At 38.6% G+C, this 26,042-nt stretch overlaps 1 protein-coding gene across 1 annotated transcript in view; it reads right to left on the reverse strand.

Moving 5' to 3' along the window:
- LOC106096489 (inactive tyrosine-protein kinase 7) overlaps positions 1-18,534 on the reverse strand; it is a 31,547-nt gene extending 13,013 nt beyond the window's left edge. Inside the window, exons 1-8 of the mRNA XM_025904364.1 lie at positions 18,336-18,534; positions 17,948-17,980; positions 8,854-9,117; positions 7,441-7,722; positions 6,342-6,605; positions 3,993-4,256; positions 3,200-3,466; positions 2,408-2,439 (exon numbers count right to left, since the gene is read on the reverse strand). Coding sequence (XP_025760149.1) covers positions 2,408-2,439; positions 3,200-3,466; positions 3,993-4,256; positions 6,342-6,605; positions 7,441-7,722; positions 8,854-9,117; positions 17,948-17,980; positions 18,336-18,372 — 1,443 coding nt within the window. The 5' untranslated portion in view covers positions 18,373-18,534. The remainder of the gene's footprint in view (positions 1-2,407; positions 2,440-3,199; positions 3,467-3,992; positions 4,257-6,341; positions 6,606-7,440; positions 7,723-8,853; positions 9,118-17,947; positions 17,981-18,335) is intronic.
- Between the last annotated feature and the right edge of the window lie 7,508 nt (positions 18,535-26,042).

Raw genomic sequence — 26,042 nt, forward strand, 5'->3', positions numbered from 1 at the left:
TTTTTACATCCAACACAAAAACTGCAGTCGTGGTGCTTTTGATTGTACTCAGAACTTGGAAATTCTGCCTTCTGAATAGGAAGATGTAGGTAACACCAGACTGCAGATGAGCTGCATACAGAGCTGGACTGGGACAAAAAATCGTCCCGGGCATTTTGACTAGAGACCGGCCCACCATTATAGGAAAAATCATAAAGCCTTTGAATGAAAATAAACACTGTTGTGACAGTGATGTACACTGTTCTGATGGTATATATGTATCAATCTATCAATTGTTTGTTGTAAGACTCAGATAATTATTTTTTTTAAAAGCGAGACATTTTAAATGAGAATAATAAAGAAAAGTATTTCCTTGTCCCCCCCCTTTCCCTGTTAATGCCCTACCTGGCCCCCTGGCAACACTTTGCTAGACCCGCCCCTGCACAGTTACCAGCTGTCAGCTACGTAAAAAAGGATCCTGGTGTTATTTGTCTCTCAGAAACAGTTCGTAACTTCCCTTCAATTCATTCATGTCACCTAAAAGGTAAACCTGTTTCTCCATCAGCTGTTCAGCTCTGATGATTCAGTAAGGACATCTCCTGGTTTCATCTTCATGTTTCCCTCTCACCAGATAACCAAACCGATATCATGACCAGCAGCTTTACAGCTGTGGCTCCAGCAAACATCAGCTGATACTAGAAATTAATATTAAATAAATTCTAACAACAGCTGATCAAGCTTAAACTTGCTGCTGTTGTTTAACGCGACATCCGCTGGTTTCCTCTTTCTGGCGCAAAGTGGGTGATAAACAAACAAGAGAGAAAAGCCGATCAGCTGATCATTGATCAGTTTCGTGATTGAAGTAGAAACAGGAGAGGAGAGAATGAGAGAAGAAGAGGCAGCTGTGCAGCTTCAGCTTTGTGTCTTTTTCATTGTAGCTGAAGTCCGGGACAAACTGTGTTTCTTTTCACCTCAGTACGAAACGCGTAATATTTTCTCTGAATACGAGACGATTCTGTTTTTTACAGGACGGTTGGCAACTCTAATAATTAACCATATGAACAAAATAAAGTTCAACATCAGTAACATAGCACCCACACAGCTGTATAGAAACTCCGTCATGCTAGCTAGCACGCAGTACGAAAATGTCAGCATACCGAAAATAAACTCCACCTAAACTTGGTTTATATCTGACTCCGATAGACTGCAGGTCATAACTTCTTACCTGAAGTTCAGTTCACCTGACACTCGGACCGGCGGCCGCTTCGGGTCTCTCCTCTTGCCTCCCTTTTCCTTCATCCACCTGCTGGCCTCCACCACTTGCTAATGTTATTGAATCTGTGGAAGCTCCGCGATATCCACCACACGAAGTAACGAGTAACGAGCCTATCTAAATCCCAGTAACGAGTAACGCGTTCCTGGTTTTGGCATAATAACTAGTTACCGTGCTCGTTACCACAATAATAACGTAGTTACTGTAACGCGTTACTTAATAACGCGTTAGTCCCAACACTGGTTAACACTGTGGCATTACAGCAAGAAGGTCCTGGGTTTAAATCCATCAGGCCTTTCTGTGTGCATGTTCCCCCCGTGTGTGTCTGTGTGCGTCTAAAGGTTCCTCCTGCAGTCCAACAACATGCACATATTTTAACTGGGGATCCTAAACTGTACATAGGTGTGAATAGTTGTAATAAATGTTTACAGCTCCGAAGTTTCATTAATTTAAAACAGAAATACAAAATCTTGTAAAACTGCAAACTGCTGCTATGAGTAAACATACCAGCAGTTAGAGAAAGGCTAACGTAGCAGAGCAGTCGCTCCTAAAATGAGGCCAAATTGTAGTCAAATGGAAACTTTGAGGAATTAAAAAAGAAAAATGCTAAAACAAAAGAACTGCATGATGACACTGAGCTGCAGTGATGAAAACTCCACATGTGCAACAACTGAGGTGAAGAAACTGGGATCATAACATTTGTATTTCATTTTTCATCAAACTTATTGAATATGTTTTTCATGTGTTTCACTGAGTGATTACTGTGTATTTTATGTAAAACTACTTTTGATACTAAAATCAAAACAGAACCTTCAGTTTTATTGAAAGACAAAGTATTTTGTTGTGTTTTTGGATGAAACATTGTGCAATATAAATTAAAAAAGGGTGAAATATGTCCAACTTACATAATACATTTAATGTGGTGATATCACTCCACTCTGTCCAGGAAGAACCTCGTCTGCCCCGACAGCTGTATCCTCCACTGTCAGACTCAGTAGCTCTGCTGATTGTGTATTCACTGGATGTTGGACGTATGTTTACTTGGCCTCGTCTCCATTCATACGTCCACTGAGCTCCTTCACCTCCCTGAATCTCACATCTGACAGTGACTGTCTCACCGCTGTATATCTCACCGCTGTATATCTGAGTCCAGGATGGCTGCAGGGTCACAGTGGGCTTAGGAGGAGCTGTTCAAACCAAAATATATAATTAGCAGACGGATAATTTGACTGAAAAATCAATAATCAAAAAGTTCTTTTTTCAAATAAATACGTTAAATCAGGTAATTTACTGATCTTTATATTCAACACTTTACTTATTTCTGCATTTATATTTACATATTTATGAACATATAATCTATGAGTCAAAAGTTAGCTGTTGTTTGCTAACAATGCTGTTAAACCTCCAGTGATGGATTCAAAGTTGGAGACTGCTCTGCTCTCATAAAGTTATTATTAGTTCATAAATGGTGAAAAAGAAAGTCTACATGTGGCACCAAAGTCAAAACTAGATTTGCAAAGAAAAACTTTTGTAAAAACATTTATCTGAGTTCAGTTTTTACAGAATCTTTTTTTACTGAATCTTCATTCAGAGTAAAATTAAATTTTTATTTTGCCCAAAACTCATGATGTTTAATTTGGAAAATGTTACGAAAAAAAAAACAACAACAAACAAAAAACTGCTGCTATGAGTAAACATACCAGCAGTTTGAGGAAGGCTCATGTAGCAGAGCAGTCTCTCCTAAACTGAGGTGAAGAAACTGGGATCATTACAGTTTATATTTCATTTTTCATCAGATTTACTGAATATATTTTTCTTGTGAGTGATTACTGTTTATAACTACATTAAAAATAGTTTAGACTACGTGTGTTGTTATTTTGTTGTACTTTTGTATGAAATGTGTAAAATAAATTAACATTAAAATGTCCTGTCATGTGATCGACTTACATGATACAGTCAATGTGATGCTTTTACTCCACTGTGTGTAGAAACTTCCCCTTCTTCCTATGCAGCTGTATCCTCCACCATCAGACTTAGTAGCACCGCTGATTCTGTATTCTCTGGATGTTGGAGGTGTGTTTAACTTGGCTGGTCTCCATTCATACGTCCACTGAGCTCCTTCCCCTCCCTGAATCTCACATCTGACAGTGACTGTCTCACCGCTGTATATCTGAGTCCAGGATGGCTGCAGGGTCACAGTGGGCTTAGGAGGAGCTGTTCAAATAAAAATTGGATTCTATGTATTTAGAATCATATAAGGAGAACAGGATCACACTGACTCTTTTGTGCTGAACACAACAGTAGTTTTGCCAAAATCTGTTTGTAATTTTATAGTCCAAGTCCAAAGTTTTCTGAACCAGTCAATTTATACAAATAAATATGTAAATATAAGCAGTTAGGAAAAGGCTAACGTAGCAGAGCAGTCTCTCCTAAAATGAGGTCAAATTGTAGTCAAATGGATAATTTGAGGAATTAGAAAAAAGAAAAATGCTAAAACAAAAGATCTGCATCATGACACTGAGCTGCAGTGATGAAAACTCCACATGTGCAACAACTGAGGTGAAGAAACTGGGATCATTACATTTGTATTTCATTTTTCATCAAATTTACTGAATATATAATTTTGTGAATGATTACTGTTACATTAAAAATTAATTTACACTACTTTTATTGTTATTTTGTATAAAATGTGTGAAATAAATTAACATTAAAATATTGTCCTGTCATGTGATCAACTTACATGATACAGTCAATGTGATGCTGTCACTCCACTGTGTGTAGAAATTTCCCCTTCTTCCTATGCAGGTGTATCCTCCACTGTCAGACTCAGTAGCTGTGATTTTGTATTCATTGGATTTTTCACGTATGTTTGAGTGGCCTCGTCTCCATTCATACGTCCACTGAGCTCCTTCACCTCCCTGAATCTCACATCTCATAGTGACTGTCTCACCTCTGTATATCTGAGTCCAGGATGGCTGCAGGGTCACAGTGGGCTTAGGAGGAGCTGTTAAAAATATATCATGAGCAGGCAAATAGAAATACAAATTTAACGCTGTCCTGCCTTTTTTGCTCTTGTTAATGGTAATAATATTTTTGCATCCCGTTAGAAATATCACTTGCAATAAAAAGTTCTGACATATTAATTATTACTTAAAGAGATAAATACATGAGTGCATTTCTGATGTCATATGAGTCTGTGTCAAAGGGAAATTGTACTCTAGTGGTCAATATAAGCTTTTACTGATATAAGTTTGCATATGATAGAATACTGCATGATGACCTTTTTATGATTTAGACTGTTGTTCACTACAAGACTGGTTTTATAAATTCTTTCTCACAGCGATAATAGCTGAACAAGCTGTTATTATTTCACTCCTACCAGGAAGAGGTGAGCTGGACACTCTTATCTGCGCTCCCTAACAAGAAGAGGGGCCGCGTCCTTCTGAATCTCACAACACACACACATACACCTGAACCACTCTTATCTTCACTTCCTACACACTAACATTCCTCTGTGTATGAATAGACATATTCACTGTTGTATTATTTTTAAATATAAATAAAGACAAGTGCAAGAACAGAGCGCACATCACAGGGCCCGCACTCTGGTGTGAGCGTTCTGTGGTCGTCCTTGCAAGTAAAGGCTGCAGCGTCTGTGTGTTTCTACCTTTAGATTCTTAGCTGAAGAAGTGTCTTTAGAATAAATATCTTGACAGTCTGAAATGTAGGTTTCTTCAAATTCTATTTTTTTTTTCGTTATTGCCTTGAAATTTTCCAGCAGAGAAGCAGCTGATGGCAGCATGTGTTCAGCATGTGTTCAGCACGTGTTCAGCCGAAGAGATTCAGTGACAACATTTAAAGTTTTGTCCGAGTTTAGCTGGAGGACATTAGCTCACATTCAGTTTGAGCCTCAAAGTCATCAGTCATTAAGAGAACTCAACATGCCAGGGTCACGTGGTCTACGTACAGCATATCTTTGTGCATCAGCATATGCAAAATAAGAAGATGCACCATGTGTCTCCATTACATGTCTAATATTAAGCACATATAAGGAGAACAAGATCAGACTGACTCTATTGTGCTGAACACAACAGTAGTTTTGCCAAAATCTGTTTGTAATTTTATAGTCCAAGTCCAAACTTTTCTGAACCAGTCAATTCATACAAACGTTTAAATGATAATCAGGAATGTAAACATGTGACAGGAAACTGTTTACAACATCAAGCACGTGGGCTCAACAAAAATCACAAGTTTACTAAAAACTTCATCAGCAGCAGATCAAGGTAACTCTCACTAATTTTCCATAAACAGCTGATCCCGATATGGAGCTGTTCTACATTAGAGGTTCTTCTTGTATCATTGAAGGTGAGACTCGTGAACACCTGTGGTGGGTGTGGTTTGGAGCTCAGTTGCAGGGCAGGGGTGGAGCAGCAGGTTGAGGGGACAGCATCAGGGGTGGGTGGCAGAAACAGCTGATCCCAGCCGCACTAATGACCTTTTCCCTTATTTTAGTAGCTGCTGGGGTCTGAAGGAGGGGAGTCGAACTGAGACACAGTCAGAGTGGAACAGAACAGAGCAAATGGCTCCAGCGTGTGTGTGTGTGTGTGTGTGTGTGTGTGTGTGTGTGTGTGTGTGTAAATAGAAATAAAAAGTGAGAACAGAATCCAAAAGCTCTCTACTTGTGTGTGTTTGGGTTGTGGTGCCAGGGAGAAGTGGCAGAGTGCTACAACTACTATGTTTTCATCAATTTCAAAATGTCATCTTGAACATGAAATAGTGAAATGAATCCAAAAGAAAGCTGTAATGAGAAAGGCTTAAACAGCAGACCAGCCTCTGATTCACTTCTACTACATTTTGGTCAAACCTGAAAGCTCGAGGAATAAATGTAAAAATGCTAAGAAAAAAAAGACCTGATGGAACTGCAGCAATAGATCCACATGTGGAAATCGTTTTGCCTTCCAGATACATTTGGATATTAATCTAAGAAAATAGTATTATTGAAAGTATTGATATTAAAAATATCTTGTTGTGTCATTGGATGAAACATCATGCAATGTAAATTAAAAAGAGTGAAACATGTCCACCTTACATGATACAGTCAGTGTGATGATGTCACTCCACTCTGTGAAGAACCTGTCTGCTCTGCCCCGGCAGCTGTATCCTCCACTGTCAAACTCAGTAACTGTGATTCTGTATTCACTGGATGTTGGAGGTGTGTTTAACCTGGCTGGTCTCCATTCATACGTCCACTGAGCTCCTTCACCTCCCCGAATCTCACATCTGACAGTGACTGTCTCACCACTGTAGATCTGAGTCCTGGATGGCTGCAGGGTCACAGTGGGCTTAGAAGGAGCTGGTCAAACAAAAATATATCATTAGCAGACTGATAATTTGACTTGAAAATCAACAATAAATGTCACGGTCTGTGTGGAGGGAGGCATGAAAGGACCCACAATGCAGACTCAAACATAGAGGCCAGGCTGAAACTCAAAATGGGAGCTTCATTGCTAAACACTGGAAAACTAAACTAACCTTCTCAATACAAAATAAAGTTGGTAGGTTTGGCAAACATAACACACAGACATATATGAGGGAGGACACAACACTGAACACAGGAAGACTGAGGACTTAAATACACACATGAGGTGATCAGGAGAAGTGGCAACACATGGACCAACAGCTGAAACATGAGCATGATGACGTCACAGGGGAAGTGTAAAACTAAACACACTAAACACAGGAACATAGGACCTTTTTCAAAATAAAACAGGAAACATAATGAAACGCAGACATGACAACGTGAACTTGACAACAAAAGACATGCAGACACAAAACACATAAGGATGAGACGCAGGGGTTGAGAACACAAGGGGAAACTAATAAACAAATGAACTTTGAAAACCCACTGAACGCTGGGACAAAAGACCCAGGAGTGTGACAATTAAAAAATGTTTTATTAAATAAATTAAATCAGGTAATTTACTATGTGTTTTATCTCCAGATGTTTCACTGTGAGTGATTGCTGTGTATTATTATAATTACATTAAAAGTTGTTGTACATCAGATTTAATATTTACATATTTAAATAAAAACCAAAAGCTTGAGGTTTGTTGAAAGACAAAGTATTTTGTTGTGTTCTTTGATGAAACATTGTGCAAGATAAATTTAAATGAGTGAATCCCACTTACATAATACAGTCAATGTGATGCTTTTACTCCACTCTGTCCAGGACGAGTCTCTTTTGCCCCGGCAGCTGTATCCTCCACCATCAGACTTAGTAGCACCGCTGATTGTGTATTCTCTGGATGTTGGAGGTGTGTTTGCCTTGTGTGGTCTCCATTCATACGTCCACTGAGCTCCTTCACCTCCCTGAATCTCACATCTGACAGTGACTGTCTCACCGCTGTATATCACACTGCTGTGTATCTGAGTCCCGGATGGCTGCAGGGTCACAGTTGGCTCAGGAGGAGCTGTTTAAATTAAAAATGTATGATTAGGAGATTGACTTGTGAGTTTGACTTGAAAATCAGTAGCAGAATTATACAAATAGCAAATCATCATTTAAGCTGTCCTGTTTTTTTTGTTTTTTTGTTTTTTTTTATGTTGTTGTTGTTTTTTTGCTCTTGTTAATGGTAGTCATAATTTTGCATCCTGGTGACAATTTCACTTGAAAATCAACTTTCAGGAGGTTTGTTTAAAAACACACACACAGGTAATTTGATGATATTTAGAATCTACCAGAGTGAATAAAAACAAACATACAAATAATCCTAAAATGAGGGAAACTGAGTTTTCTGTTCCACAAAGAGAGTTAACTTAGGTGTTCTCTCTTTGTGTAGACAGCTCTCTGTGTTTTGGTCTTAACATTGTGTTTATAAATCTGTGGAATTATCAAAACATTGGTTCCATATAGAAAAGTTGTTTCTGTGGCTGGTTGTGATTTCATGTCAGGTCTCAGCCCATTACAGAGGACAAAACAGTAATATAGTTGAGTTCTGTACGGTCTGCAGTCATTCAGCTGATTTTTTCCAAAGCAAGTAAAGAGACAGTTTCAGTGATCTGTGTGTGGAGAAATAAAACCATGTAAACGAGTGTCTGTGTCTTTAAATGATCACGTGTCTTTATCTTATCACGAAATAAATTATTTTGTGATAAGATAAACAAATGGCTTCATTTGTTTTCTATTTTCTATTTTTTTTTTTATTCTATTTTGTTGCTATTGTCTTGAAACCTTCCAGCAGAGCAGCAGCTGATGGCAGCATGTGTTCAGCCGAAGAGATTTAGGGACAACTTTTAAAGTTTTGTGTGAGTTTAGCTGCAGGACGTTAGCTCTCATTCAACTTTGAAATAGTGGTGAAAACTGTGTGTTTGCAGCCACAGACATGAAGAAACTGGGACAATTACATTTGCATTTATGTTTTTCATGTAAGAAACTTTTTTTTCTTGTTTTACCCTGAGTGATTACTTAATATTAATATAATAACATTAAAAGTTGTTGTGCATGACTTTAGATATCAAACTAAAAAACGAAACGCACAGTACTGTGGAAATTATTTTGCAATCTTTTTGGACTTAAAATGAGAGAAATGTGTCCAACTTACCGATTACTGTCAATGTGATGGTATCACTCCACTCTGTCCAGGAGGACCTTCTTCTACCCCGGCAGCTGTATCCTCCACTGTCAGACTCAGTAACTGTAATTTTGTATTCATTGGATGTTGGAGGTGTGTTTGACTTGGCTGCTCTCCATTCATACGTCCACTGAGCTCCTTCACCTCCCTGAATCACACATCTGACAGTGACTGTCTCACCGCTGTATATCTGAGGCCAGAATGGCTGCACAGTCACAGTGGGCTTAATGGGAACTGTTCACATAACAATGATCCAGTTAGGAAAAGAGAAACATAAAAATTCACGACATTAGAGTCACAACAAAACAGCCAGCAGTTGTAGTACAAACAACTTCAGTTTTTAAATTAGTGTTCAATCATTAAAATCATTAAAACATAATGATTAGTGCATAAAACATTCACTGGATAGATTTATGCACAGATTTATGCTAATACAGAGTCAGTACATGAAGCTTGTTTTGATACAAGGCCTTGGGAAATAGAGACGCTTATAGTGTCACAGCAGCCTCTGGTAGAAACAAAATAAAATAATAAAATAATATAACATGAACAGAATTATAGAAATCTAAAATCATTATAAATATCTGTCCTGGTTTTATTGCTATTGTTAATGGTAATCATAATTTTGTATTCTAGTGACAATTTGACTTGAAAATCAACAATAACAAGTTCTTTTTTTCATTAAGAACGCACTGAGCCTAATAATTATTAATTTGACATATTTAGTTTTCTAGTACTGGGTTGAACAGTGATTCCCTCCATAATTTGGAGAAAGACATTTTTAACATGGAAAAAATATTTAAACTCAGCAGTTTACTGAATGACGACTGAATCGCTTTTAGTTGTGACTAAACTTGTGTTTCTTCTCCTTCCTCTGCAGGTGTAGATGCCTCCATCAGAGTCAGAGATTGTGCTCTTAGAGCTAAAAGAGATGATCTCATTTTCAGATGAGGTTTTTCTGAACTCATATTCTATGTCAGCAGAATCCTTCACATCACAGCTCAGTGTCACACTGCCCCCTGCTGGTGTGTTTGTGCTGTCTGCTGTCAGAGTGGCCTTGATTTTAAGTTCTGTAACTTAGAAAAATATGAGGCTATTATTGTGGCCCTTTTAGTGGAAGAAGGAGAAACCCACCACATCTGCCACACAGATGTTTCAGCTGCAGATGTTTTTACATATTTGCAAACCTGATTACACACACATGGATAATAATATGCACACAGTGGTTAAAATATATAACCATGATTTTGCTACAGTAAACTCTCCAAACTAAGCTACTATCATAGAAACACCAAATTAGATTAAAAAAAAGAAGTATTTTGTGTCCATAGACTTTGTGTCCAAGTCCACAGACTTGTAAATATGTGTCTCTTTAACAATGAGTGGAGTGCAGAGGTTTCAACTCAAATGCAGGAGGCAAACTAACTTAATTAAAACTGAACTTTACTACCTAAATAGTCTAAAAATGGCTCAGGTGTGGGCAATTAGGTATTCCTGGCGAGGTCAGGGTCACTCGAGGCTAGACGGCTGAGCAGTCGAGGAGCGTGCTGATTTTGAACTTTGGATAAGGCTTGGTTTTGACTCTGATTTGCTGATTGGATTACGGATTTTGGCGGTTGGCATAAACTGGTGTGTGACTGGACTGGAATGGCAACTCAGGTAGATGACGATGATGACATGGATTTAGGAGATTGGACACCGGTTAGTGGGAAAGGGGCGAGGAGAGGGAGAAGAGGTAGGGAGGATGAAAGTGTCGTAGGAACTCAGGGCAGCAAACGAAGTTTGGAGGGGAATAGTTCGGATGATGGGAGCGTTATCCGGAAAAGGATTGTTAGAGAGGAGTTTAAAATAATATTGAAATTTCGGCCGGAGGATGAAGGGGTGCAACTTAGCCCGATAGTTTTGTCTAGAGAGCTGAGAAAGAAGTTTGGAGAGGTAACGTTAGCCAAAGTACTTAGAGATGGGAATTTGTTGATAATCGTTAAGACGGAAGAACAGAAAAATAAAGTGTTACATACTGAGAGCATCTGCAGAAAGACAGTGAGAGAGAGGAAGGTGTTGGGGGAGTCTAAAGTGGTGCGAGGGGTAATCACGGGCATTCCAACAGAGGAAGATTTAGAAAAAATTAGACGTAGTTTTTCTGGCAGTGTCGTCAGTGGGATCAAAAGACTGATGAGAATGGTTGATGGGGAAAGAGTTGACAGTGTGACTGTAATGCTGGAGTTCCAAGAACCGGTACTTCCTGGAAGAGTTAAAATAGGGTGCATGAGTTTTCCTGTATGGCCGTACGTTCCCCCTCCCCACAGGTGTTACAAATGCCAGAGGTATGGACACGTTGCAGCGGTGTGCAAGGGGAAACAGAGGTGCCCAAAGTGTGGGGGTGAACACAGGTATGATGAATGTGTCAGTGTACAGGATAAATGCTGTAACTGTGATGGGCAGCACAGGGTGACATACGGGGGATGTGCAGTTAGGAGGGCAGCTGTGGAAATAGAGCAAGTTAAAGCAGTACAAAACATAAGTTATGCAGAAGTGGTCAAGAAAGTGAAAAAGGCAACAGATGGGAAAGGACCGGTTCAACAACTTTCAAAGGTTGATGACAACAGCTTGATGAAACCCCTCCAGCAATCACAGTGGAGAGGATGATTTTGTTCATTGTGTATGCAATAAATTGTACGGACCAAGTTAAACACAAAACAGAGAAGATTAAAATAATTGTTCGAGGGGCTGAGAAATTTTTTGGTGTAACAGCTATTTCCTGGGAGCGAGTTCATAAGAGACTGGGGGGAGAGGAAAAGGCAGGAGGACCAGGAGAGAGGACAGTGTGATAGTTATACAGTGGAATGCTAGAAGTCTAATAAGAAATGGTCAAGAATTTAAGGGATTTATTGAGAATCTTAGAAAGAAACCACATGTTATCTGTATTCAGGAAGCTTGGCTCAGTCCAAATTTGGATTTTGTTATTAAAGGGTATGAGGGTATTCGGAGGATAGACGGGAGGGTAGAGGTGGAGGGTGTGTTATATTTGTCAAACAAGGAGTTCAGTATAGCGTGATGGGAGAAGGTTCACAGCTGGAGTATATTGTAGTTGAAACATGGACAAAAACTGGAAGCATAAAGGTAGTAAATTTTTATAACCCATGTAAAAGACTGTCACTGGAAGTAATGGAAGAACTTGGGGGGCACTTAGGGGGGGAAGTAATTTGGTGTGGGGATTTCAATGCTCATAGCACATTATGGGGAGGGTTCAATGATCATAATGGAGCAGTAATTGAAGAATTAATGGAAGTTAAAAACTTGGTTTGCCTAAATGATGGAAGCAGTACAAGGGTCAACAGTAGGGATGGGACAGAATCATCACTTGATCTTACATTGGTGTCAGATTCTTTGGCGATTATTTGTTCATGGCAGGTTGTAAGGAGTAAATATTTAAACAAGACATTCTTCAGGCGAAATAAAGACACTCAAGACAGTTTAGATGGTAACAACGTGCGCACGCTGGGTGAGCGCTGCTGTCTCAGGCCCACAACCAGCGTATGTGGCAGTTCTTTATTTATAGCGTTTCAGAGTATGTGTGTGTGTGTGAAGTTTATGATCTCAGAGTGTGTGTGTGTGATTCTGAAGAATGGGCCCCTCTTTGTATTTGGGAGTGTATAGATAAGAACGTCCTGCTCTCCCCTTCCTGGGAGTGAAACGGCTCGTAGAGAACCAGGTGCAGAGGAAATATACTGGGTGAATCATATCTGAGAACACTATGCTTTTGTCTTTCATTTAAGCTTCACTTCAGCGAAACAGTAAAATCATAAAATACGATTAAATGGAAAGAATAAATGGGTAAACAACTATTAACACTAAAATTAAAGATAAACTTTCAATAACGTACAAATGGCAGTGGGAATAATACTTGAAACATTTGAAAATCTCTTAACACAGGTAATTAAAGAGACAATGGTGGGGAGTGACCATTATCCGGTACAGACTGAGACAGCAATGAATGTGGGGAGGTATGATACAGGAGGTGTGCCCAAATGGTGTTTTGGATCTGCAGATTGGGAGACGTTTGAACGAGTTAGTGATATGGAGATGCAGCAAATTGATATGACTGTTAATGTTGATGATCTAAATTCAGCTGTGTGTGGTGCACTTCTGGTAACGGCGAACCAGACTATAAAGCTGACGAGAGGCAAGAACAGGAAGATTGTACCCTGGTGGACGACGGTTAGACTTTTTGGTGAAGAAAGTACAGGGGGCAATTGCAGAAATACAACAGTGGTCATATAAATGGGGGTTTAAATTCTCAGTTGATAAGACTAAGTTGATGGTTTTTACAAGAAAAGGGGGTGGGGTTGACGTCAGGGTCAGATTATATGGACAGAATTGGAAAGGGTTAAACAACTTAAATTTTGGGGGTTGTGGTTTGATGAAAGGGTGACATGGACTATACATATTCAGAAAATAATAGACAGATGCAAGAAAGTGTTGAATGTAATGAGGTGCTTAGTGGGAATTGACTGGGGGGCTGATAGGAAATCTTTAAAAGCTATATATACTGGGTTGATTAGGTCAGTATTGGATTATGGGTGTGTAGTATATAATTCTGCTGCCAGAACAAGTCTTCGTAAGTTGGATAGTATCCAATATCAAGCTTTAAGACTTTGCTCAGGTGCATTCAAAACAACATCTGCAGCAGCATTACAGGTTGAAATGGGGGAAATGCCATTGCAAATAAGAAGAGAGCAACTGACATTGAATTACTGGGCAAGTTTACAAGGACATGGTCAAGATCATCCAACGAAAACTGTTTTCCAACCATGCTGGGAAAAAGAGAAAATGCAATGGAAGAGCTTTGGGTGGACAGTGAGACAGAAAGCAGCTGAACTTAATCTGGACAAGATAAACATAAGTCAAACAGTACCGTTGCCTGCAATACCACCATGGATGCTCCCTGACGCAGTAGTAGATTTCACATTGTTAAACAAAAAGACCAAAAGAGGGGTGTTATCTTAAATTTGCATACAGTACAGGAATATATTAATCAGTATTATAGTTATGTCAAAATCTACACAGATGCATCAAAGAATACAGCCAACCAGAGTGGGATAGCCTTTATAGTTCCTCAATTTAATATCAAGGTAGGGAAAAGGATCAGTGACGATTTGTCAGTGTACACAGGGGAAATGGTTTCCATATTGTTAGCAGTCCAGTGGATTGAAGAAACAAAACCACTAAGATCTGTGGTGTGCTCAGACTCGAGCTCATCACTGGCCAGCTTGCAAGACAGCCACTCAGACTGCAGACCTGACATTCTGCTAGAGATCCAGCAAACATTGTTCAGACTTGTTATGATGGTGCTTATGGTCACATTCTTATGGGTACCGGCGCATCATGGTGTTAAAGGGAATGAAATGGCAGATAGGACAGCAAAAGTCACAACAAGGAGACCACTGATAGATGTGGTTATTAGTGTGAGTAGGACGGAGCTCAAGAACAGAATACGACACAAAATGAAGGAAAGTTGGCAAAAGCAATGGGAGGAAGAGAGGAAAGGGTGATGGTTTTATAAAATCCAAAGGAAAGTGGGGGAAATGAGAAGTACAGGCCAAAACAGGAGAGAGGAGACGGTTATATCTCGGCTGAGATTTGGACACACTGGCTTAAATAGCACATTATTTTTAATAGATAAACACTGTACAGGGGAGTGTGACTGCAGTAGGGAACAGGAAACAATAGAACATGTTTTATTGCATTGTCAGAAGTATGATGTGGAGAGGAGACAGCTGGTCAAAAAGCTGGACGATATGAAAGTGAAGTTGGACTTGTTTGATTTATTTCGCGTGAGCTCTATGAGTGAAAGTTATCAAGCTGTATTTTGGTTTTTAAGAGAGACCCATTTGTTTGGAAGAATTTGAATATTTTCTTTTCTTTTAATTAATTAATTTATTTGTTTAATTATTATTATTATTATTATTATTATTATTATTATTTGTCATTTTGGTCCACACTCCACACCAGTTGGTGGCGGTAATGCACCATTTTGCTGTTTGCCAACCACCAATAAACCCTATACAGAAGAAAAAGAAGATTTAGGTATTCCTCAGCAAACCTGAAGCTGCAAGTGCTTGGTCCAAGTTGGGCAGGTTGGTGTTAATTTCTTTCCATGAAAGCTTGATGCGGGTCCCCCTAAACTTCTGTTAGAACAGTAGGTTACACAACAATGTACCACTGGAGCTCTGGCTGTTGGCAGAGGTTTACAGTTATTTGCACCCTTGTAGATGGGAAACATTGCTCCCGTGAGAACGGTATAGTGGACTTGATCGCCACTGACCCACATTTATTAGGGTGTGACATGAACTTGTGGACAGGTAACAAAACCAATTCAGTTGAGGAATATTCCTGTGTTTTACTGTCCAGCGTAAGTGATCTCCTGCCTTTTATTCACAGAGTACCGAGCCGCTGCTTTGCCAGGTGGATTTCTGGCTGCGGGCAAAGGAACCGACACATCAGTGTGTTTTTAATTTGTTTTAAACTGGTGTAAGTCGACAGACTGACTGCTGCGGCTGTCAATTGTTTTGTTTTTTGTTTTCATTTTTTCTGTATCAGTAGGCACCACAGATATTGATTCTTTTAGTATTTTAACCCTTTCACATGTGTGTGTGTGTGTGTGTGTGTGTGTGTGTGTGTATATATATATATATGTGTGTGTATATATATATATATATATGTGTGTGTATATATATATATATATATATATGTGTGTGTGTGTATATATATATATATATATATATATATGTGTGTGTGTGTGTGTATATATATATATATATGTGTGTGTGTGTGTGTATATATATATATATATATATATATATGTGTGTGTATATATATATATATCTATATATATCTATATATATATATGTATGTATATATATATATATATATATATATATATATATATATATATATATATATATATATATATCATATTGTCGCGAACGGTGAAGGCGCTGCAGGGAAAACAAATAATTTTTTTCTCACCGCTTTTGCATGCACAGCGGAGGGCCTGAGTGAAGACGGCACTGAAGATTTGCCTTTTTTTCTATAGTGTTTTGCCCATTAGGGGTCATGTGTGAGTCGCCGTCCCTTTTTAACCTGTGTGTTATGTCAATTTGTTCTTAATGGTTCCCCGCAGCGCTTGTCCCGTCTCACGGGCAATCATACGGTTTTATCGTTTTTAATACGGTAAAGTTTTTAATTGTTTTTAGGTGCCACTGTTACACTGTTACTTTTATTTTGTATTAAAGATTAAACTCTTTTTAACTGACTGTGCGCCTACGGCTCTGTCCTATTCTAAATAGGTACGTACCACTGGTCACAATAAGAAACTAGAAATAAATGCGCTGTCAATATAAACAACTAAGAGATGAACACACGTGAGTGTTCACAGATGCTCTGACAAAGACTGAGGAAAACACACAGCAGGACTATTTATACATGACTGGGAATCAGAAACAGGTGAAAACAAACAGGAAAATCATAAAGGAGGAAGAAAAATAACATAAAGGATGAAAGAAACCAAACCTTCAAATTAAAGAGGAAATAATCAAAAAACTAAACAGAGACGAGGAAGAAGCACTCAGAGGAAGACGATGAAAGACCATGACAGTCATATATAAATAAATCTGTATCAATGGTACTTTGTCCAGTTTGTTTCACTTGTTACTCTTGCGTACGTGAAGCTTTATTCATTTATAACTTTAACAACTTTTAGAGGTTTTTTTCAAGAGGACAGTGAGGCAGACAGCACACCAGGCCACTATAAATAACTGAGAGTTAGAATTCATAATAAGACTCTGACTGACCTGTGGTTGAGTCTGTTTTCACATTCGAGTTACCTGAATTTACCTTAAACTCATCACGCTGTGCTGTAACAAATTCATGATAAATAAATGAAATAAAATGGCAGAGTAGCTAGGTAACAGACTAATGTAAGATCAGATCAGTATTGCATTGACATATTTTACTTTAGTATTTCTTTTAATGTTTTGTCCATATGTGTAGCTTTTGATGAGGATTTTGTTAATACAAAAAAGGACACTAAGGCAGTCAGCACACATGCTAATATAAGTGATATAATCTGCACTACATACACTCCTGCTGCAATCAGCTGTACCTGAGGTTGGCTGCTCTTTATCAGCATCTTGTGAATCATAACTGGGATCTTTGAGGATGGACAGATAAATACTCACGAAAAGGAAATCAGTCAGTTTAAAGGCAACAAACTCTAGTAAATATAAAGTTTGTGTAGTGGCTGAGTGAAACATCTGCTCACGTGATCATTTAAACCAATAATTTCAGTGGAGTGTGAGCTTTATTATATGAAATATTTTGTCCCTCAGGTTATTCCTGAAATATACTTTGTTTTAAGTTTGTTATATGACGGGTCACATTTATTCATCCTGTAAGTAACTGAATCTACAGTGTCGCTCAGCATATACGCTTCTTCCTGGTCTGCTTGTGTCAAAGTCCGCCATCTAGTGGTTAAATGGAGGAAGTGCCGAGTAATAATGGCTAGAGCTCCGTGTCTGTGATAGTTCTGCTGCTCTTGAGATGGGATAAAGTGTAAGTTTGGGCAGATGATGGATTGTTTCTACATATTAGTGCTCTGTCCTTCTTGTAGGTCTGTGACGTTTGTTACATTACTACTGTAAGCTAACTGTTAGTGCTTTGTTTTGCCTGTTAGCATAAAACATGTCAGTATGTGGTTATGAGCTTGCATTGGTCATGTGACATCTGTGCATCTACACTGAGATTAAATGTACCTGCTCTGTTTTGTTGTTACAGTTTTACAGAATGAAAGTGGTACAAATGGTACATCAGTAAAAGCTCTGAAGAACGCCACAGTCTCCACATGGAGCGCTTACTGAAGCCATTTATGTTTAACTGCACAGGCTGAATAGAAGCATTGAGCCTGTGCAGAAGATAACATGTAAACACAGGGAGGATATTATTGAGCACATTATAGGAGATAACAGCTACATATATGAACTGTCAGAAAATAATGATTTCTTACCTTCAGCATTTCCACAGATGACAGTACTGAGCACTAAAATAATGAATAAAACATCATCAGACATTATACAACTGACAAAATCAAAAACAATATAAAAGAAGACTTTTTAAAGATACATTTCCAGATGAACAGTAATCACCAAAATTCTGTGCTTCTGTTTGTCAAACAGGCTCAAACATAAAAGTCAAACTGTTGTAACACAGTGTGTAACTATAAGTGATGCAAAAAGCAGCAGTGTATCAAACATTTAAACACTTGAAGAATCACAAGTCTGCTTTGTTCCAGCTCTCAGGTAAACAGGTTAAAGCAGTGACACACTGTAATTCTCACAGATCAGAAACATTTTCATTAATCGCTGCCATTCAAACAATGTCAGACGTGTACTTACAGAAAAAGCCCATCATGCAGAGCAAAGAGTGCCCCATCGTCACATCCAGCCTGCTGCACTCTGATCCACAGATAATCAAACAGTTTTACTTTACAGGAAAAGAGAAGTTGTGTTTAACATAGACATGACAAGAGTTTTTCTACAGTTTCTTCTTCTGATTGGTCTCTCTGTGCTTCCTTCCCTTTCACACACAAACTCAAACAGCTCCTGTAGCTTTGACCGCAGCAGTTGGTTGACATGTTTATATTTCATGTCCACTGCAAACATAGAAGTTTGTTTTTTCTGTTGTGTTGTTTCCTTTCTCTATAATATGCAAATCTGTTGTGTTGCTTCATGTCAGGAGACATGTTTGGGGGATTTTTGGGTGCAATATCCTTTTTCTCTTCTTTGATTGTTAACAGATGATTTAAATTAAATTCTTACTTTAGGCTGCTTTAAAATGTGTTTATTTTATTTGACTCTTAGCTGAAACATCATCATGCAGTACTATAGTGAAAAGGCTCCTTTGACCTCAGACCTGTGAATATTTCACCTTGTGGTTAAATTCTGGTTTTAAGTTTGGTGGAGACCCAAACACAGGAAATGACTCAGTGTGTGGCTGAAGTGAGACTAAAGACCTTTATGTTTCACCAACTAAAGTAACAAATAAATTCATAGATAGATTCAAAGTTATATTTATTATGTGTTGTCATTTCAAAGTAAAGCAGGAACTCATTTATTCTGCAGACTGTTCTTTGTCTTGCTTTGACATGTATGTACAGATGCACACTGACCTTAGCCTCTGACTACATGTAAACACAATAAAATAAAACAAACTGATGATGTGAAATAATGATTGAAACACTGTAATAATGATGTTTGTGTTGAACACCACATGTTACCAACCAAGATCATGTGATTGTGTTCAGAGTCAGTTCAAAAAGCAGACCCACATCCAGAGCAGGACTCAGATTACCAAATAAAGGTGACCTTTATTATGAAGCTGATAGTTTCAGGCCTCAGTGGTAACAAATGAAGAAAACTGAGTTACAGATAACTGATCACAGGAACACAGAGACTTACCTGTGGGTCATCACAACATCTTCCATATGGTCTCTATTGAGATCACAAAAGTGTGAACTTACACTTTCCAGTCAACATAAATAAATGACTGAGACTTCAACACTGTGTGATTCCACAGACGTTAATCTGTCTGTCCAAATGATTCAGTGATGTGTGGACTAATATATCAGAAGATACTGTGGTGTATTACCTACAACATGACTATAGACGGATCTTATTATAATTATTCCTGAAAGACTTTTACCTTTATTTTTACTCATGTTGCCATAGTAACTTTAACTCTGTCATAGCATTTTTATTTCTCTTTGCTATTTGGGCTGATTGGGACCTGATGAATGTAAAAACAAAGAATTACTTTTTACTTGATTTTGCTGTACAACGGCCTGATATCCACATATGGGGACATTCGTTTGAAAATTCGATAGAACAGTGGCAGTAAAATGTCCTCGTGAGTGGATATCAGGTCCTTGTAGAGCAAAATTTAGTATTGTGGTCTAGACAAGCCAAAATGTGATGTCCACATATGTGGACGCCACCGGTTAAATGTTGAAAGCATGCTGAGAAAATGCACAAAGCATTGCAACAAACCACTATTGAACAGTTCACTTATAACTGGACCAAGCTTCCAGTTCCCCTTTACACTTACTGAGGTTTATTAACAAGAATAAGACAGCACCACATTCACACCAGAGTTTTTGAAGTGTTTTAGAGCAGTGGGTTGATGTGGATGGTTGTTTGTCCTTGTATATTATGTGCATGTGATCATAGACCTGGGCCCTGTCCTCAGGCCTACGTCTTCCTTCTGCTCTCTTTCAGGTGATGTTTGTTTTCTGTGTCGTTTCCTCTTTTTCTTTTTTTTTTAAAATCTCTTTCCTTCTTCTAATTTCTTCTTCCTAATCTGGACCTCCCCACCTGTCAGCTCTGACACTGTTATAGTAAAGATGTGTAAGTTTTTTCTTTTACTTTATTACCTGCAAATAGTTAATGTAGCAGTTAAAGCACAGTTTCTATAATGAATTGTTCTTCCTCATTTTAACTCTGCAGGCTGATGAAGGAAACAACTAAAGATCATTGAGGTTTGTTTCAGTGCAGAGATGGTGCAGATACTGTAGCTCTGTGTGAACTTGCAGTTATACAAATAATATTTTCCATCATTCACGTCTTTTTGAGAAGTGATCCTTCCTGTCACAGTCTGATCTACAGGTCAGAGTTTAAACACTTTCTGCATATGTTCACGGTCTCAATCATTAAAGTTTTACATCTTACTGACATGTTAATATTATAAAGTATTGTCCTCATCAGGGTATGAAGAGGACAATAAATTGCAGTGTGCTTTAGGACCTTATGTTTGCTGGATACTGATGGCTTAAAATGAGACACTGCTACACACAAAACTGTTGGCTCAAACCACAGGCTGCATTTCCTCTTTTGTATGTGGCCGAGACGAAAATGAGGCCGTTCAGTAGATTAAAAATAAACCTGTGGCAGAACAGACAGTAACCACCAACAACCCTTCACACATGTGGGCACTGTTAGCTACCGCCGTGTGCGTCGGCATTATTCTGTATTGTTATGTTTGCAGTTTGATCATAAATTTAATACACAAACTGATGTCATGGTCCTCCAGTCCTCTCTGACTTCCTGTCAGTGCTGTTGTTGTTCCTCTCTCTCTCTCTCTCTCTTTCTCCCCTGCGGTCCTCTCCACCTGGTGGTGGTGCACCATTCCGGGTTGCCGCCTTTGGCCAACGCAACTGCTGCTCATCATCCTCATCCGATGCATAAGGTGGTGGCTGAGGTGTAGGCTTTGCTGGATTGTTGTACTTATCTTAGTTAGTGTAACCATTAGAGATGGCATGATACCACTTTTTCCGATATCATAAATTTGGATATCTGCCGATACTGATATGAATCCAATAAGGCGTATTTTGTAATCCAGAAAACATTTTTTTATAAATATCTTGCTGCATTTTTATAAGTTCATACTCAAGTTTTAAAAGTCAAGAGACTGAAGCTTCTCTGTTATACCTGTATGCAAAAAATACACTCCACCCCCAAAAATTTATAGTTCAGCAACACTGGTTAATCTAATAAATTTAAACCTGCACCATCCTCCCTATTCTGGTATTTTAAAGAGTACTTAGTGGAAATATTAAGCAACCTAACTAATAGGGTTGTAAACTCCCAGCAAAAATATTAGGGAACCACCCCCACCCTGAATCAATGTTATCAACTTTAATTTAATGCAAATGTAAAACAAATGCACAGAAATGAATAATTTTTCTATAATAATTAAATAGATTCAACATCTTTCTTCAACAGAATTGCAGACTGCACAGATGGTGCCTTCCCAAAGGAAAAAGTACTATAGCTTACTAGGGTGTATATTAGACTTATTAGTTACTATATACAATAATGGATTTCTATACATTTAACCAGATGACCACTTTTGTTGTAAGATTCATATAATTATTTATTCAAAGTTTTTAAATGATATAACAAAGAAAAGTATATCTTTGTGCCCCCTTTCCCTGTTAATGCCCTATCTGACCCCCAGCAAAACTTTGCTAGAACCGCCCCTGCACAGTTACCAGCTGTCAGCTATGGAAAAAAAAGTATCCTGGTGTTATTTGTCTCTCAGAAACAGTTCATAACTTCCCTTCAACTCATCCATGTCACCTAAAAGGTAAACCTGTTTCTCCATCACCTGTTCAGCTCTGATCATTCAGTAAGGACATCTTCTGGTTTCAGCTGCATGTTAAGCAGCTGAATGTTAAGCTTAAACATGCTGCTGTTGTTTATCCGCTGGTCTCCTCTTTCTAGCGCAAAGTGGGCGATAAACAAACAAGATGCAACTTGCGGCAGAAAAGCCGATCAGCTGATTATTGATCAGTTTCATCTTTGAAGTAATAACAGGAGATGGAGGGGGAGTGAATGAGAGAAGTAGATGCAACTGCGCAGCAAAGAAGGAATAACTCCAGCTTTGTGTCTATTTTTTAATTCTAGCTGAAGTACAGGACAAATTGCGTCCTTTTCACCTCAATATGGAACTCCGATGGCCAGTCCAGCTGTGTCTCAATATATCAGTTGTTAAGCTTAATGTGGAAATACTATGCAAAAATTCAGGGATGAACATACACACTTGCTTTACTTCTCTGGGATAGTTTTCGCCGAGATGAAATGCCATGGTTAGGAAGCATGTAGTTAGTTAGGGCTGGACCAGGTGACCCTGAATCCTCCCTTAGTTATGCTGCAATAGACGTAGACTGCCGGGATTCCCATGATGCTTTGAGTTTTTCCTTTCCAGTCACCTTCTCACTCACTATGTGTTAATAGACCTCTCTGCATCAAATCATATCTGTTATTAATCTCTGTCCCTCTTCCACAGCATGTCTTTTATCCTGTTTTCCTTCTTCACCCCAACCGGTCGCAGCAGATGGCCCCGCCCCTCCCTGAGCCTGGTTCTGCCGGAGGTTTCTTCCTGTTAAAAGGGAGTTTTTCCTTCCCACTGTCACCAAAGTGCTTGCTCATAGGGGGTCATATAATTGTTGGGTTTTCTCTGTATCTATTATTGTGCGATCTACTGTACAATATAAAGCGACTTGAGGCGAATTTTGTTGTGATTTGGCGCTATATAAATAAAATTGAATTGAACTGAATGTAGCGAGGCTCCAAATGCTCCAACAGACCACCGACAGGTCTGGCAGACAACAGCCGCTCTATCACGTGACACATACTGCTCCGATGCGCCGAGCTGGGTTAGGCCAAGTAGCGCGTTTTGTGAGGTGATTTTGTGATACTTCGGATCGGATTACATTTTTTATTTCTCTCCGATATCCGATCCAGTAATTTAGGTCAGTATCGGACAGATACCGATACGTAATATCGGATCGGTCATCTCTCGTAACCATGGTTCACTTTTGAGCAAAAATGAGTTCAGCTTATTTGTGCGGCTTTTACAACAGTTCTAGGTTCTCGTGGACCTCTCAGGAAAATGTGTTGCCAACCCTGTTTCAGGGTCTCTGTGCCACAGCAGCGACCCAACATCACACCTACACCGGTGTGACGTTGATCTGTGAGGTGGAGAGCAGGTCATCTACTAATTGGAAGGTCGATCACTGTCTGCTCCAGTCTGCATGCCTAATATCCTCGAGCAAGATACTAACCGCACGTTGCTGTCAGATGCATCCATTGGAGTATGAATGTGTGCGAATGTTAGAGAGAAGGAAAAAGTGCTCATGTAAATGGGTCAAGTTGTCTAAAGCACTTTGAGTGCGTTCTATAAGAACCAAACCATTTATCAGACACTACATGTCCTTCACACCTCGATGCTCTTCCTGATTGTGTTGTTTTCTCTCTCTCCCGTTCTTTTCCTGCAGGATGGTGGCCCTTTCTATTTCTCTGATGCCTGCTGTCTGCATCACTTATTGTCTGGTGTAGTCAAGTAACATTCAGTAGTCAGGGACTGAGTGTTAGCTACCGATGATCTTACACACCACCTCAACATAGTATAGTATAACAGGTATGGGTGTATAGGTCAGCCTGTAAGCCTTTGTATACACACACAAACAACAACAAGTAAAGAATCAACAGCATAATATAGTATTTGGGATTTCTGAGGTCCCTCAGAGGTTCAGCAGTGCTGGGAATAGTGGGAGTGTTAGTGGGAGGTGCTTGGGTAATAAAAGGCCGTGCAGCAGGTGTAGTAGGCCTCTTTGTCTCAGTCTTAGTTTTGTCTTAGTTTTAAAAACTAGTGTTAATGACGTACCAGCTGACTTATTATATTTTTTTACGTTATAGTTTAATAAGTATGTAATCATTTGGACCAATCAGCATTACAGTCAGTTTGGCTCCTTACAATCAGCTCTGAGCCTGAAGGACTGAAAAGAAACCATTTAAACTTTCATGGCTGCAGAAAAAATTCAGTGGCTTTGTGATTTTTTCCTTATTTTCCAGCAAAGACCAGAAGTTCAAACTTGTGGCCTCAGACATTTTCACTTATCTCAACTCTGTTTAGAGAGAGACGCTGACACCATGTGGACAAATGCTTTTAGGCAGGTTTGTGGTTACAAACACTTTTAGCATGGCAAACCATATAAGTAGTAATAATACTGGTTTAGTGTGGAAATATCTGTGTCGGTTATTCCAGTAAGTGTTTTATTCATCATTTCTATGAGGAAAAGAAGAAGGGGAAATGTTTTGACATTAAAGTGTCAAATTTATGAGAAAAAAGTGGCCCTTTAGTGCTGAACTGCCGTCGACTGCAGTACAGTAACTGATACTCAATGTCTCATTTACAACAGAGACCTGTTTCAGACCAACATATTTAAATTACAACAACAGCATGTTTGTGATATCAGTGTTGTGACCTGTATATTGCATAATGCAGAAATTATATTGTTGGGTTTATCTATGCACAAACCCACTAACTGCACGACAAAACAAGGCAAGACAGAGCTCTTTGTCTTTGTGGCTCGAGGAAGTCAGTCAAAGTTGAGGAAAAGATTCCTTCACCTGAACTCAACCAACTTCGACTGATTCCTTCGCTACGGCCCTTTTTATTGTCAGCAAGCAATCATTCATGAATATGCAATTACAAATACACGTGACATTCTTAAGCAGGCATATCTGAACAACATCAGTGTCTATATTCTGTGTGTGTGTGTGTGTGTGTGTGTGTGTGTGTGTGTGTGTGTGTGTGTGTGTGTGTGTGTGTGTGTGGTGTTTCCAGCTATACCATACATAGACATACAACCATTCAATGGATTTAAACTGTATGCAGAAAGCAGAAGTAAGCATCTTACTAAACTATAAAAACAAGAACTTGTAATAGGTCATGTCTCAAACGCACATTTAAAGTGTGAACTCTGGCACTTTGAGATAACGAACAAGACAGTCGGTTTCTAAAGCTGTAATGGAAATTATAACGTCAAGGCTGCTTCCTCTCATCTCATGGTACACAAGTGCACACAGAATCTTATCAGACCTAATAAGTATAATGATTTTATCAGCATACAAATGATTATGTATTTCTAAGCATAAATGACAATCTTAAATTATTAATTCGACATATATGCTCATACAAACAATCGTGGATAATTTTTCATTTTTTAATCCTGTAAGGAGACAAAAGTGATCCAGAGGAAATGTTTAAGTGTACTGACGTCTGCTGCATCAGCAGTAAGATTATTTCAAATTATTGAACCTAAAATCTTCAAGATTTAATGAGGATTATTTCAGAGGCTTAACTGGTGCAGACAGTCAAAACTCAACTATGATGAATGATTTGTTCACATATATTTGATTATTACTTTTTAACCTTTTCCTCTCTGACTTTACTTGTTTTTACTCAGGCCAGAAACAAAAGTAGTTAAATAAATAATTTACAGAGAAATATTTTAAGTAAGAACGTTTTAAAAACAAAACAAAAAACAAAAGAAAATCACATCTTTGTAAAAAAAAAAAAAAAAAAAAAAAAGTAAGATCGATTTAAAAAGATTGCTATTTACTGCAGGATGCTGCCTTAAGTTTGCTTAGAGGCGTGAAAACAAAACAAACACAAAGAACAAAAATGTCTTTCAAACAATAAGATTTTATTTCTCACAGTTTACTGACAAAAAAACCTGTATTTATAAATTTATTAGGCAA

The sequence above is a fragment of the Oreochromis niloticus genome, unplaced genomic scaffold (genome assembly GCF_001858045.2).
Source record: "Oreochromis niloticus isolate F11D_XX unplaced genomic scaffold, O_niloticus_UMD_NMBU tig00001123_pilon, whole genome shotgun sequence".
In the NCBI taxonomy this organism is placed as follows: Eukaryota; Metazoa; Chordata; class Actinopteri; order Cichliformes; family Cichlidae; genus Oreochromis; species Oreochromis niloticus.